The 16,153-nt window shown below is 41.0% G+C and overlaps 1 protein-coding gene across 6 annotated transcripts in view; it reads right to left on the bottom strand.

Annotated features, from left to right (window-relative positions):
• The window catches only part of nbeal1 (neurobeachin-like 1), a 282,280-nt gene that overhangs the window by 68,365 nt on the left and 197,762 nt on the right, over positions 1-16,153 (bottom strand). For all 6 annotated transcript variants that reach the window (XM_068036045.1, XM_068036049.1, XM_068036043.1 and 3 more), the window contains 11 exons: positions 15,603-15,705; positions 15,281-15,434; positions 13,086-13,244; positions 8,587-8,746; positions 7,601-7,689; positions 5,741-6,397; positions 4,976-5,151; positions 4,309-4,468; positions 1,679-1,807; positions 582-887; positions 288-437 (listed from right to left, as the gene is read on the bottom strand). In XM_068036045.1, coding sequence (XP_067892146.1) covers positions 288-437; positions 582-887; positions 1,679-1,807; positions 4,309-4,468; positions 4,976-5,151; positions 5,741-6,397; positions 7,601-7,689; positions 8,587-8,746; positions 13,086-13,244; positions 15,281-15,434; positions 15,603-15,705 — 2,243 coding nt within the window. The remainder of the gene's footprint in view (positions 1-287; positions 438-581; positions 888-1,678; positions 1,808-4,308; positions 4,469-4,975; positions 5,152-5,740; positions 6,398-7,600; positions 7,690-8,586; positions 8,747-13,085; positions 13,245-15,280; positions 15,435-15,602; positions 15,706-16,153) is intronic.

Here is a 16,153-nt window from a genome sequence, read left to right as displayed (position 1 = left end):
CAACTTGTGAATTGAAGACCCACAAGGCTCATTGACCTCAGGTTAGAAAGGAGGAACTGGGCAGCTCATATGCTGCCCTTTCAGTGCATGGAGACAAAATTTTTCTGATAAATCTCACAGAATTTCATGAAATTTTAAGGACCAATAGAGGTGGCTGCCCAGAATTCAGTGGTTCTAGGTTTTCTGCAACTTCTAGTTTTTCCTTTCACGATGGAAAAAACACATGGAAAAAGTCAAAACAAGATTTTTTTTTTGTTTTTGACTGTTTTCACATTCTGCCCACTCACCTGGAATTTGAGTTTGCTTTCTCCTTTCTCCCGCTCTCTCTTGTGCAAATTCACCATCATAGTTTCATAACATTCCTTCCAGAAGATTGCCATGTGCTCATGGCCTTTGCTGAATGTTTCCACTTCATACTGCTTCATCGAAGGAATGATCTGGAAACAAGGAGAGAGTCACAAGGGTTCACAATGACACATACCTCGTTCAGAATTTTTTCCCCCAAATGACCAAAAAGAGACTCGAGTAGAGAATGTAAGGCTGTCAACAAACAATGGGTAATGAAACAAAATGCTACGTACATATTTGTCAATGTAAACACGCCATTCATTGGATCCGCAGTATTCCTGAAAGTCCTCAAAGAAAGAAGGACTGCCGTTGCTTTGCGGCAGAGCTGGCAAGTGCAGGTTCATGTACAGTAGCTCATAGATTTTGGACACCAAGGTTCGTATGATTGGGATCAGGAAAGAATAGGTTTCAGTTTTCTCCCTGATGGACTTGGTCAGGGTTTCCTCCAGCTTCCCCAAGAGGAAACAAGCTTCATCTCGGTTGACTATCTCTTTTGTCTGCAGTATAGTGTTGAGTTTTGCTGCAGCCATGGCACACACCTAAAGTTTTAAAAAAAGAATGGCTTCTGATTGGTAAGAATGATACAACACTAAACACTAAGGACAAAATCTCGCATGTTTCTTTTTGCCTATTTACGCTAATAGTAATATTGACACTAAGAAACACGTTTAAACAAGGAAAATAATAAAAATTAACAGATGGGAAAGTTATGATCTAATTAAATTTGCCAACAGGTTAAAGAAAGCTTGTACTCAACCCAAAGTGCTGCGATTTCTACAGACAATTGATGACGTGACCAACTGCTGCTAGTTTTTGCAAATAAAGAATTGCATTTACATAGCACCTTTCATGACCTCACAACATCCCAAAGCACTTTACATGCAATGAAGCACTTTTGAAGTGTTGCCACTGCTGCAATGTAGGAAACAAAGAAAGAATTTGCACACAGGATGGCCCACAAACAGCAATGTCATAATGACCAGATGATATATATTTTAAGTGGCTTTGGTTGAGGGATAAATATTAGCCAGGACACTGGGGATAAATCCTCTGCTGCTCTTTGAAATAGTGCCATGGGATGTTTTTACATCCATCCGAGAGGGCAGATAGGACCTTGGTTGTCTCATCTGAAAGATGACACCTCTAAAAGTGCAGCACTCCCTCAGTATTTCACTGGAGTGTCAGCCTAGATTTTATATTAAAGTCTTTTGATTGGGGCTCAAAACTACAACATGCTGACATAGAGGCTAAAGTGCTACCAACTGAGCAATGGCTTATAAATGGAACAATTAAATGCTTTTTGCTGGGTGCAGCAATTTCTGCCTAGTACCTGTATGTTATCTTGTGCAATAAACCCGAGGAGAAGGCGCACTCCGAGCTGGGACAGTTGCATCCACTCTGATCCGGATGAATACCACACCATCAGGCTGTCCATTAGTGTTACCATCTCCTCCAATATCTGCATATAAGGAATGAAAATCACAATGTGTAATGCAGGATGAAGAAGAAAAACTCTTAACTCTGGTGCAGCTGAAACTACACCAGATTATATTCAGCTCACGGGATAATCAAGAAACTCTGGGTGTACTTAACTCATAGACTAGTGCATTGTGCTCTTCCAAGGAAGTCACTATAAATCATCTCACAAAGTTATGTTCATAAAAATCAGGTTTCTTTGTAAAGCTGTGCTGTCTACCCATCTTTCCATTAATTTAGGGACTTCTCCAAGTACTGCACACTCTCTAACTGTTCTTCACCTCAACTCATCATCCAATCCTTTGCTGATAATTCTACTCTGTAGTCACCGACTTCCTTCAATTTACACACAATGTCAGGACTTTTTTCATCTTACAATTGCTGAATCGCTACATACTGATCTCCTCCATACCATTCAATGGAGTAACAAATATCTTTTTTCTTTCAATTTTAGATTGAAGAGAAACGTCCTGCATGCTTCTTGAGAAACTGAATCAAAGGTCAGCATTTTTCACCTTTGATATCTCCACCCTCGGCCTTTATTGACATTCCTGGTCTCAGGATCTGAAATACACGTTCCACATCATCCCCACAATTAAAGCTGCCTCCCTCTTTTATGTCAAACACTTTTTTTAAACCTCAATACTCTAAAAAGTCCAAGTTTGCTTAAGACTTAATACTGCTCTAATAACTAGAGAAGCTCTTCAAACACACTCTTGTATTTCCAGGCATAATACAAGAAACTACTTGTCTTGTAAGTGACTCATCTCTCACCTTTAATCTCTAGCCTCTAACTGCCTTCTCTCCATTGCAAGCTTAATCTCTAATTGATGCACTGTAACAAAGTCATTGTTCCACTGAATTCACTCAATGTTCTGGCTTAGCTCCAAATATGCGACCCAAATGCTGTACCTCCTTGATGTATTCTCAGTGTTGAAGTCAAGACCCCTGCATAGTCTCCTGCTCTACTCAGGGGACCCCAAACTGTGCTAACACTTACCTCCCTCAACCTTCCCTTTTTCCTACACCATGCAGACTTTTAAACCCAAGCTTGGGGTCAACTAAGCACCATTGCCAGAATGACCCTATTCTTTCGACCCTTGACCGATTCATGCCGTCTGCAACTTGCCTCTTCACCATTGCTGCTTAAGAGTAAAATACTACTGGAAAGGTTTTAACAGATGAAGAGAGATGTCTACATTTTGGGTTTGATTTATTACTGGGTCATTTTTATTGAAAATTCCTTCCTAGTTAAAGTCTCTCCTCACACATTTTGTTGGGCAAAAATGATGGATACGTAACTTACTCTCAAGCTCCTGGAAATGCTGATTTGAATAGGTTGCTGGAAGATTCACAAAGATAGAATCATACATCAAAGGAGGAGGCCATTCAGCCCATACTGCCTGTGCCAGCTCTTTGAAAGAGCTGGCCCCAAATCCTCCCACTGCTTCTTTCCCCATAGTCCTGCAAATTTTCCCTTTTTTAATTCCCATTTGAAAATTGACATTGAACCTGGTTTCACCACGCTTTCAGCCAGTTCATTTCAGATCATAATTCACTGTGTAAAGCAATTTATCATCTCCTCCCTCGGTTCTTTTGCCAATTATCTTAAATCTGTGTCCTCTGATTACCAACCCAGCTACCAGTGGAAAAGGTTTCTCCCTATTTACTTGATCAAAACCCATCATGATTTTCAACGCCTCTATTAAATCTCCTCTAATAATTTCTTTCTCTAAGGAGAACAATCATAGCTTCTCTAGTCTCTCCACATAACTGAAGGCTCTCATCGCTGCTATCATTTGAGCCAATTTACTCGGCACCCTCTCCAAGGCCTTAACATCCTTCCTGAAGTATGGTACCCAGGATTGGGCACAATACTCCAGCTGAGGACTAACCAGTGATTTATAACAGGTTAGCATAACTTCCTTGCGTTTGTACTCTATGCCTCTTTTAACAAAGCCAAAGAAACCATGTGCTTTTTTGAAAACAGCTTTCTCAACTTATCCTGCCTCCTTCAAAGATTTGAGAACACAAATCTTGTGCTGCATGGAATTGCACAATCTCTCTCACTGCCCTCTAACAGGACTGAATCTCATGTCTGTGTCTTGCTGTCCTGTTTTTGCATGACAGGTAGCAGTCAGGCTTTGACATCTTTCAGTTCCATTTAAAACATTGACAAAATCATGCAGCCGCACCACATGCTGGCAATATCAACATGCTGGTCGACAGAGTGACAGGATACAGAGCTGCATATGTGATCGCAATGTCACCTTTGTCGGCATTTCCCCCAAGGGAGGAAAGAGAACAAATCAAGCAACTCATGTAATGCTCACAGCCAGTTGTAGAACATGAAGAGAGGCTTGGCAGTAGGTTGCTGTTTGTCCAACTAGATGGGCAATTCTGCACGAGACAGGGAAACCTGAAAGATGAGAGGAGGATGACCGAAGTAAAGGGCCAAGTACTGCAACGGGCATAATTAAGTACCTTGTCAGTCCACAATGCAGGATTCACCAGCCCCTCAGCCTGTAGGAAGTCCTGAACAATATGCAGTAATCTCACTGCATTTTCAGTATGAACCGGAAGGGCACCTGCTGTTGCCTCTCTGTTGTCAGTCACAGCCCACTCCAATATCTTCTCAAGAAGACTGAAAGAGAAGACGATTTTCATCATAAGGTAATTTCAACTGTGTCCCAGTCTCCCTTGATCCTCTTAATAATGATGAATTGCACACACATTCTCTAGTATCAAGGGCTCACTTTTAAAACAAACATTACCCTAAAAAGTGTGGCAAAACACTAAAGTATACCATCTCTTTCCCCCACCACGTCCTCAAAACCTCTCTCCTCCTCCACATACTCCCATGTCCCCAGAATAAAGCGCTCCCTCTCTACTTCTCGATATAGATGTCTCTTTCTCTGGTCCTTGAATCTTTATCTCCTCCCTTACTTTTCTCTCTCTTGCCCTAGACAGCATTCATGGCATCCTGAAATGATATTCTAAACCAGCTCTCCTCTCGGATCAGATTTCTAAACAACCTCCAATACACTTTCTGCACTACAAACAGAGAGTAGATTCTAAAGTGCTTAATTAGTAAGGCAGTTTTGGAGCTTCAGTTTGATTAAGGAAATATGCCATTGTATGCAAACCGTACTTCAATTTTATTTCGTCGGATGGAGAAAGTAGTTCATTTGCTGTTCCTAGCTTTGTCAGCGCTGAGAAGACTTGTCCTCGTTCCACCCAGGCAGCATCATCTGACCCATCCAGGCCACGCCACATGATACAAAGGAGGATGTCCATCAGAATCCGACTCAGCTCTTCCTCACAGTTCTAAGGGAAAGAAAGCCAAATCTATAAGCAAATACACTTCACTAAGTTAGCTTCACTAAGTGGTACAATGCTTGAGGCCACACCCCAAAATCTTTAACATATTGATTAAGGACCCCCGCTATAGAGTCAGAATCTAGCAGTATGAAAATGAACTTAGTGTTGTATTTGCATAAACTATTTCACAAGCCCAACCTCATAATAATTGCAACTCCAATTAAACAAATTTTCTTAATATAATAAGTGGGATAACAGGGTATACTTGGGAGCAATTGCAATTGAAGCAGATGTCTGTCAGGATTATACCTGGTGCTTTAAGCAGTGGTGGCCTAACCACATTTGGTATAATGCCCCTCAGGGAGAAGCTGTCATGTACAAAAACCAGTTGAAACAAAAGTCAAGTCTCCAAACAGAGACCAACACCCTGATGCATAGGCACCACTGGTCTCATTTCATAAAAGTCTGATTTTTGCAGGTTGAAGTAGTTTTGCTCTTTTCTGGTTCCTGTTCCATTTTGCCCTGTTAATATTAATTATATCGATATTTTAAAAAAAACCTACCAAAACAACACAAATATCATTTAACAAATTACCTCTCCACTTCCAGAGACTTCATAGATTGAGGCATCGTCCATGTAACTTGACTCATCTGTGGCACTCGGCTCCTTATCAAACTGTGCACCAGGGAAGTGTTTGGGTACCTCCAATGGAGATGGAGTGCTGGCAATGCTACCTGGTGTTTGGCTTTCAATGTCACCCATTTCATAAGAGGCCATGCTCGACAAGTCCAATGTTAGACTTCTTCCCTTTGGAGGCCAGTCCTCTGACTGGGCCTGATTTTCCACCAAGCATTCTGTGAGGACACTATCGTTTGAGGCCCTGTCATCTAAAAACATCTCAGAAGAGTGACTTGAGTCAGTGAATCTTTCAACCAATCCATCAAAACTTCTGTTATCAAATAATTTATTCAAGGACACGTTGTCCACTGTATTGCCATCTGATAGCTTATCATCCTGAGTATGTGACTCTGCATTAGTACTTCTTAATCGCTCTGCTCCAGGTCTCAACTCAAGCCGGAGATCGGTTTGTTTACCAAAATCCAAACTGTTGTTGTTCAAACCGTCCATGCTAGCACTATCCTTGTTCTCTGCATGCTCCTTCAAAAATAACCTCACAAACGTTTCTTGCCAACTGGTCTGCTTCGCTATCTGCTGGGCTGCATCCTGCTGGGACTGCAAATGCCGATAAATCTAAAACAATTAGCGCAGAAAGAAAGATCACTTATACATCACGATAAAAACAGATATTTTTGGAAATACAGTTTATTGGTCTTCTGGAATTTTTGTTATTTTTCTTACTACTTATCAAGGTATGTATGGTACTTATAACTACAGTTAACCAAAGTAATCAATTATATCCAAAATAGGAACAGCAATGCAAGGACTTTTCTGACCTTAAGTTTCAGTGGTAGTTGCCCTTTAGCATGTCAGCTCCAAGGGGGTAGTGATCTGTGGGCTCTCCCCATCTGTTCAGGGCAGGACTCCCAAACCCAAGCTAGCACGATATTCAAAATCCCAGCTAGGGTCTCAGTCAGGCTAAAAAAAGATTGGCGAATTCACTCTACAACCCTGCACCTGTCCTTGACCCATGCACTTGGTGTTTCTTTTTAAATAAAATTACACACACACAAAACTAAAATCTTCAAACCTTCCCCAGGCAGCTAGCAGAACAGAACAAAAATTCTCGTCTTCTCTCTAACTCCATTTTTGTCCTGAGGTCACAGCAGCCATCGTTGGAAATAGCACTTCTAAAGCAGCAACAGAGAAAGTCTTTCAGCCCAAAGAGCCCAACGCATTTCACCCCAGACATAATTTTCTTCTTTTTCTTCCTGCTTTTAGTCCAGTGGGCAGGTCTCGCACCTCTGCATCGTCCTTTTCTCCCTCTAAGGTCTTTGTAGGTAAAAAGTTACCTGGCTTCTATTTTTTTCCCCCATATCCTTCATAATCACTTGTAAAAAGGCAAATCTATCAAGCTCTCTTTCTTCGGTACATTGAAGGAGCCTGCGTTTAGTTTCTAACTCAAGTTTCCAATTAATCTTACTCATTACACCTGGTTCACTCTGGGTTCTCCCATACATATACATACACTAAGTCATTCACCTGGCCTCTCATTGTCTGCCCAAATAACATGTAGTTCAATTGTCACAGCACACAGTTTGCTAACGCACTGTGCTAAGTCTCAAACGCAGATTCATAGTATGAATAATTCAAGAATGGGGAATGCAATAATCATGGAAATGGTTTGAGCGTAAAAAGGTCAACTGAATCAAGACTGACGCTCCTGCAACTGTTTGAAAAGGAATGCATCCTGTCACTTTTTTCGCCCTTCTAGGATGCAGCTAGTTTCTTCCATTAACTTCAAAGGAATTGTGAATCATAAACGGGAGGACTAACCTTTCGGCAAACAGCAAGCCTCACGTTGATTCCTGCTTTATGCACTAGGTGCACCACAGCCATAAGATCTTTATAATTCACCACAGAGTCTGAAACAAATGGGACAGGAGAGAAACACATGCATTGCATTTCATTTTGCATCTTCAATGAGGAAATTCACAGATACTGTGGACATACAATTTATTTCAGAAGAGGACAATTCTTGTCAGAAACTCTGAAAATGGGCCGAATGGCCTCCTTCTGTGCCGCAAATGACTATGACTCTATGATTCGACCAGCCACGCTTCCCTTAGAACACTTACTTCCCATGTAACATGCTGCCCACCCTCCCAGTCAGAGCTGACAAGGAACCAAAAGAGGGAGGAGAAAATGGCCTGCAAAGTTGATCGTGTTTGTGGAAATGCTGTAAGCCATGAACACATAGTGGTAGTATACGTATGAAGCACCATGAACAAGGCAACTCTTACAAACCTTCTAAGCAGTTAATTCAAGAGTTGCACTGACAAAGGCTTGGGGATATGCATTCCCCAACCTGCTGGTTGGGGAATGAGAGGTGGTATGTGGGAAAATAGTCAATATTTTGACTCCCTGTGTAATCAGGTAATCTGATTGTTTCATTTGTATACACCTCATTGACAGTACCAGACAGCTGTTTGTTCCAGCATCTAACTCTTTAGGAGTGAGCAAGATGTCCTTTAAATTACGTCCTGGGGATAAGAACGCCAAAAGCTGGCTGTCTTTCCCAGATTTTGCATAATTTACCTCGTTGTTGCACTGTTCGGAGTTCTTTCCAAAAGCAGTATTTTAATGGTGGCTGTTTGAATCAGTGAACAATCAATAGTTTGAGTCTAGCACCTCAATCCAATGTTTCTAGTGTCCCCAACAACTCGTAGGCTTTGATTCCACAACGAGCTGTACCACATTGGTAATCAATTACCTTTTCTGTGCAATTCAAGCCTTTACTGATGCAAAAACTCTCCATTTACCTGCTTGTAGGACTTGCTGCAAGAGGTTCTTGACCAGAGACACAGTAATCGTGACATCGTTCAGCAGCATGATCAGTCCTGAATAACCGACATCCCTGAGTTTGATGCGCTGCTTGCTCCTCTCATAAACCTTATCGCACTTTAACATTCTCTCAAATATCTATCAAGGAATAGAAAATAAATATAGTAAATCTGTGTTCAGACCCGAAACATCAGCACCATTTGTTTAAAACTTTGCAACCCTTTGACGGAAAGTTTTCAACTGAACTGCTCTGACAAGGGGTTTCTACTCGAAAAGGGAATTTTTATTATTCCTGGAAATACTGTGTGTCTGCTTTAACCAGAGAATGGCACGAGGCCAGAAATAGTTGGTAGATCTTTGTAGTCAGCTTTCGCCTTGACATCTTCTTCCCTTTAGTACTCCTCTGCACAAGACAGCCCCTTGTGTGTAGATAATTCTCCACAGGCCTGGGCAGCCATTGATTACCCTGCCCCGAGGGGCCATTCTTCATCTAAGAGCCCAGGCAGTGAGCCTCAGCAGGTTATTTGAATGCAAGAGAAAAGGCAGAGCCCGATTCAATCCTCAAGACACCAAAGTGTGCAGAGTGCCCACTGGATATTGATCACCAACAAAAATGGACTGGTTATGGTTCAAAGAAAGGGAGACTTTGATAGGGTGGATAGACAGAAACTATTTCCTCGTTGGGGGGGGGTGGGGGAGGTGGTGCGGATTCCAGAACAACCTTAAAATTAGAGTCAGGCGGGTCAGGGGTGATGTCAGGAAGCATTTCTTCACACCGTTATGATCCTGTAGTTTTTTTTTCTTTTCCTGTAAAAAGATCAGTACTGCTTTAAGGCAACAAGCTCCAGGGACTGCGAGTCAAAAGATGCATTTTGCTTGCCGTTGGACACAACCCTACAGAGTGCCAGAACTGGTCAGCTTCAAATGTGCATCGTGGTTGCCCCGGAAACAGCCACTCAGAGACTGAGGTTAAATATACATTGTTGTGATTGACTGTTTGAAACTAGCTGAAAAACTGGCTTTTGAGACACAGTCAGTTGGACCAGCATGAACCTAACAGAGTTCTCTGATAACTTAAACTGAAGGAAGGTGAATTTTAGATTGATCACTTTTTCACCCTTCAAAATTCTAAAGCCAAATTGATTCATTGAAGTGTTTGCGAGTTGTTGATTGGCTGAGGTCGTCGCTGAACAAAAGAGGAGTTGAAGTTTCGGATGTTGGACATTTTTCTATTCCCCATCAGACGGCTGAGATGACTTCAAGTAACCTTGGACAGCTCCACATTGGAAGATTCCACTTCAGCACGAGCATAAATCTGCAAGGACACTAATTTTTCTATTTTAAATGTTGGTTATACCTTAGTAGTGTTTAAGTATTTGGTTTTTCTAATAAAGAGCTAATTTGTTGACTTAAAGACACCTGGTTTGGTTCACCTCATTCGGGGGTTAACAGATGGTACAATTTGGCTGTGGTTTTCTTTAATTTAGAAGGTTTAAAGTGATATGTTAGGCGATCTGTGGAGAGACTGGATTGAATTGACAGTGCATTTCTCCCACCACAATCAGAATCATAAATTTTGATTGGGGGCTTTGACTTGAGCGGTCGGTCGTAACAACACGAAGCGTAGTGGAAATCTGGGACTCTCCTCCAAAAACGCTCGAGGCTGGGAATCTATTGAAAATTTCAAAACTGGCATGGCCAGAATTTTGTTAGGTAAGAGTATTAAGGGTTACAGAACCAAGGAGGATAAATAGAGTTAAGGTACAAATCAGCCATGATCTAATTGAATGGCAGAATGGGCTTGAAGGGTTCCTCCTGTTCCTATGTTCATAAGACCAATTGCAGCACACCAACAGCCACCCTGATTGAAAGAAATAAGTGTGTTTTTTTGCTTGTTTAAATAAAAGCTTTCTCCACTAAAATTCAGACATCCTGCTCTTTTGTGTACTCGGTGACGTGACAATGGAGGGCAGACAATTACCTCATAAATCTGATTACTTCCCCCAGCAGCTGTAACAAAGACTTGCAGAACCTGTACTGAGGTCACAGATTTCGTGCTGTAATGCTCCTATTACAAATTCAAGTCTAGCCTTAAAGAAAAGAATGCAAGATTTGCATCTATATAGCACCCTTAAGGACCTCAGGACATCCTAAGGCGATTTACAGACAATGAAGAACCTTTGAAGGGTAGTTAGTGTATAATGCAAAAACCACAGAAGCCAATTTCCTGCACAGGAAGGTCCAACAAACAGCAATGAGCTAAATAACCAGATAATCTGTCTTTAGGTATTGGTTGAGGGATAAATATTGGCCAAGACCCCAGGTAAAACTCCCCTGGCTCTTCGTCTAAATGGTGCCATGGGATCTTTTACGTCCACCTGAGGACAGACTGGGCCTCGTTTAATGTCTCATCCAAAAGACGGCACTATCTGACAGTGCAGAGTTTCTTCAGTGCTGCAGTAGAGCGTCGGCTTAGATTTTGCACTCAAGTCTATGGAGCGGGACTTGAACCCACAACCGACAACTAAATGTAAGGCTGTCACCTTAGATATTCTCTGGTACAATGGTGCTGATCAACCGGTAAGTGGATGGAGTGTCTTACATTTAGCGGTGTGGCCTTGCTGTCCAATATGAATCTATACAATAGAGTAACCCAGGATTATGAACTGAGTGTTGTGTCTTTTACACATATCTCCACCTGCGCCCTTCTAATCTTTTTGAAGACAGAGAGGCACTTGGTAAAATGTAGCCAGATATGAATTGTTAAGCTGCTTTATTGCACACACGCCAGGGCAATGATTATGATTGGACTTACTTAATCCAATCAGTACAACTTGTCTTTATGTAATGAAACAAAATAATGAAAATACTGCACTTCCCGGGTCATAGGAACATAGGAACAGGAGTAGACTATTTAACCCCTCGATTTATTCAATGAGATCATGACTGATATGTATCATAATTCGATCCACCTGCCTTGGGCCCATTATCCTCTTATACCCTAGGCTAACAAAAATCTAATTGATCTTAGATTTATCATTAATTGAGCTGGCATCAACTGTTTTTTGTGGGAGAGTGTTCCACACTTCTAACAACCATTGCAAGAAGAGAAGTGTTTCCTAACTTTGCTCCTGAATGACCTGGATCTTGATTTTAGCATCATGGTCCCTTGTTATAGACTACCCACCATCACCACCCCCACCAATGGAAGTAGTTTCGGTCTATGTACCCTATCAATTCTTCTCAAAATTCTAAAAATATCAATCACCCCTTAACCTCTAGTCCAAGGAATACAAACCTATCTTAAGTAATCTCTCATTATTTAACCCTTGGAGCCCTGGTAACATTTTGGTCAATCTCTCCTTCCAAGGCCATTATATCTTTTCTAAGGTATGGTGCCCAGAACAGTACACAGTGCTCCAGATCTGGTCAAACCAGAGCATAGTACAGCTGTAGCAAAACCTCCTTTGCTGTATAGTCTAGCCCTCTAGTCAATTAGTTTTTAAAAATTATTTTTGTACCTGACTACATTTTCCTAATCTCTGTACATGGACGTCTAAAATCTCTTTGGACCACCACTGTTTTTAGTTTTTCACCATTTAAAGAATATTCGGATCTATCCTTTTTTAAAAATCCAAAATGGATGCTCTCACACTTCCCTGTGTTGAACAGTTTCACCAACTCACCTAATGTATCAACTTCTCTGCAATTTTATACTCCTGTCTACACTACATACTGTGCCACTAATCTTTGTGTGACTGGCAGACTTAGATATCTAGCCCACTATTGTGTTATCCAAGTCATGAATAAATAAACCAAATAGTTGAGTCCAGCAGAGATTCTTTTGGGACACCACCAGTCACTTCCTTCCAAATCAACTATCCATTATCCTGACTTTCTATCTTCTACCACCAAACCAATGTCCTATTTAAGTCAATAATTTGCCTTCAGTACCAGGAGTTAGTTGACAACTTGCTTGGCTTTAATCAAATAACCTCCAACTATCACACTTGCACATACACCTTCTGAGTCTGGGAAAAATCTAACCCAGTAGCTTTCCATTTTTACAAAACAGCCCATCTGTTTTACCTCTCCGTTCGCAACCAGCTCGGAGGACCTATACCAAACAACTCCTGCTGAGTGCCCATCACCAGGGTTTTCCCAATACAATGGAATGAAGTGTTTATTGATTACAGAGACAGGTTAGCAAACTGGTAATTATTTCTGAATCTCTGCTGGAATAGCTTCAATGAGCAGCTCATAAGCATTCATCTCAGTGATTCCTTTTTTTTGGAAAACTGTTGTGAATATACGACATCTTAAAAATCCCAACATTTAAACATATGCCTTTTCCAAATCCTTTCTGTTGCAAAAAATGATCAACAAATCTTGAATCACACAAGGTGTCCATCAGTAAGGACCAATTCTCTTTGGTTTTGTTAAGGGTGCATTGGGCTATGTACGGCACACCCAGTACCTTGAAAACGAGCTCTCGCAGCGTGTCAGAATACTTGTTGGTCAGCAACAGTGCATAAAGAATGTCGGCATGCCCAGGTTCAAACAGCAACAGGTATAGCTGGTCCCGAGCTGAACTTGTCTGAAGAAGATTCAGCAGAATCTCCAGGATCCCAGAGAGCTAAAATACACACACACAAAAAAGAAATCAGGAATCAGACTCGGAGCCGTAATCTAATTCCACAAGTAACAGCATTGAGTGGTCATATCATTGTTCGAACACACAAAATGTTCTTCACATTTTCAAGTTTCTTCACTGCATTCCAGTACCAAATCTGATCGGTGAATGACATTTGCATTGGTTATTTTACACTTTAATGTTAGTATGAATATTACTGTATACACGGGTGTTAAACTTTTGTTCACTTCAAAGGAAGATTTACATTTATATAACACTTTTCATGACTTCAGGATATCCCAAAGTGCTTTACAAGCCAAGTATTTACTGTTGGAATGTAGGAAATGCAGCAGCCAATTTCCACACAGCAAGATCACACAAACAGAAAAGTGATAATTAAATAGACCATTTGTTTTAAGTATTGTTTGAGGGATAAATATTGGCCAGGGCAACAGGACTATTCTTCTGCTCTTCATCGAAATAGCACCATGGCATCGTTTAAGTTCACGTGAGGGACAGAAGGCAACAGCTTAACCTCATCTAAAAGACGACACCTCTGACAGTGTGGCATTCCCTCAGGACTAGAATATCAGACTAGACTGTGTGCGCGCCTTGAGGCTTGAACCAACAACCTTCTGATTCAGAGGCTACCAATGAGCCAAGGCTGAGACAATGGGCTCCATTTTAACTGTGCAAGCGAATCAGTTTGAGCAAGTTAAAATCTTGTCCATAAAATCCATTCCACTGAGATACAGTGTAAAATATAAGGCCTTTCCATCAAATGATGCTAAGGTATACTGCATTCTTGGCTCTAAGACAGAAGATAGACAGTCCAATAGGCTGGTGGATTTGGATGACGAAACCATTCATACTTCACTCCATGCCTTGTGAGCATCCTCAGGCTCATTACTGCTTCATACTCCATTCCTAACTGTTGCTTATTTTTTCTGTGTTATCTATAAAGTTATATCCAAGTTACAGACCATGCTCCATTCTACTAGTCTGCATTACAGCTGTGCACCTCTGCTATTATTTATTAATTTACAAAGCAATGTTCCAGTTAGGAAACTAGACTGCACATAATACAAAGTCAAAATATCAATGCTGACCAACTTGCAATCTTACAACTAACATCACAACTTTACAAAAATGTGAAGTGATGCATTTTGAGGAGATGCAGTATAGAAAAATGGCCCCATTTTGAAGGGGGTGCAAGAACAGAGACACTTTGAGGATTGCATACCCAAATCTTTGAAGGTGGCAGAACAAGTTCATACAGTGGTTCAGAAAAGCTTACAAGATCCTGAGCTTTATACATACAGCTATAGAATATAAAAACAAGGAAGTTATGCTAAAACTTGATAAATCACCCATTAGGCCTCAGCTGGAGAACTGTGTCCAATTCTGGGCACCACACCTTAGGAAGAATGTTAAGGCCTTGGAGAGGGTGTAGGGGAGATTTACCAGAATGGTACCAGGGATGAGGGACTTCAGTTATGTGGAAAGACTGAAGAAACTGGGATTGTTCTCCTGAGAGAAGGTTAAGGAGCATTCAAAAATCATTCAGGATTTTGATAGAGTAAATAAGGAGAAACTGCTTCCGCTGGCAAAAGGGTCCATAATCAATGGACACAGATTTAATTAGCAAAAGAGCCAGAGGTGAGCTGAAGAGAAATGATTATTTACGCAGCAAGTTATGATCTGGAATGCACTGCCTGAAAGGGTGGTGGAAGCAGATTCAATAGAAACTTTCAAAAGGGATTTGGATAAACACTTGAAGGGGAGAAAGTTGCAGCTCTATGAATACGGGGCAGGGGAGTGGACTAACTGAATAGCTGTTTCAAAGAGTGGCACATGCACGATGGGTCAAATGGCCTCCTTCTGTGCTGCAAAAATTATTTACAGACTTCTACCATAGACACCCACACAGCCAATACAACAGGCCTTTCAGTCATTAATTTTAATTTTCAGGGCAAGAAAAGAGGGGAGACCACAATTGAGGTAGAAGTCTTTTGGAAGAAACAAAATCCCATTTTCACCTGTTGTTCATCATTGATAGCAGCAATGTATCCCATGATGCTCTGGACTTCTTCCTGCGTGACCCCTTTACTGATGAAGTACTTAATTAACCCATACAGCGAAGCCCGGATTGTCTTCACGTCATCTACGGACAACTCACTGTCTTTATTTGAGCTATCAGAAGACAAAAGAACAGGAAGCAGTCAGGTGTTTGCACATTAGATTGAGGGTATCGAGTTGCCACTTAGCAATTATGAACTACATTACCTCTTTTTAAAAAATAAATCATAATACATGCCAAATGACAATTATAAATAGAACTGTAAAGAGAGAACACTACACCTGTAACACATCCGGATCACATCAAGCAAAAACTGCACCCCGTACTTCTTCCTAAACAGCTTCCGATTATCCTTGATAATTGTGGATAAGTACTGAATATGACCTGAAATAGAACATTGGTTAGGCTTTTCTGACAAAAGCTAATAGAAGATAACTGCAGGATGGTTAAAACAATCAAGAAGTTTACGATACATTACAAAGTTCAAGTTGAGTTATTTAAAGAGTCCCCCAAAGACCCGGATTTGTGTAACCCATCTCTCAGTCATTTACTTAGACAACAGCACAAATATGGGCTTTACAGTATGAGGGTTGGAGCAGCCATTACAAGTCCACAGTAAAATGACTACGGTGAAGTTTTATTACTTTCACACCTTCTAAAAATAAGCTTTTACACCTTCAGATTTGAAGACAGGTCCTATGCTATTTTCCAGCTTTACAATAGACATTATGGTAATTGTTTTTGTGCTCAACAGGAGGGCCATCAATGCTGAGGAACAAAACCTTTTCCAATTTTGTGGCCTAAATTCAGTATCAAGTATTAAGATAATTGG

This window comes from Heterodontus francisci, chromosome 7, assembly GCF_036365525.1.
Source record: "Heterodontus francisci isolate sHetFra1 chromosome 7, sHetFra1.hap1, whole genome shotgun sequence".
Classification (NCBI taxonomy): Eukaryota; Metazoa; Chordata; class Chondrichthyes; order Heterodontiformes; family Heterodontidae; genus Heterodontus; species Heterodontus francisci.
Note: the sequence above shows the minus strand (reverse complement) of the source record. Positions and strands in the feature narration are given on the sequence as shown.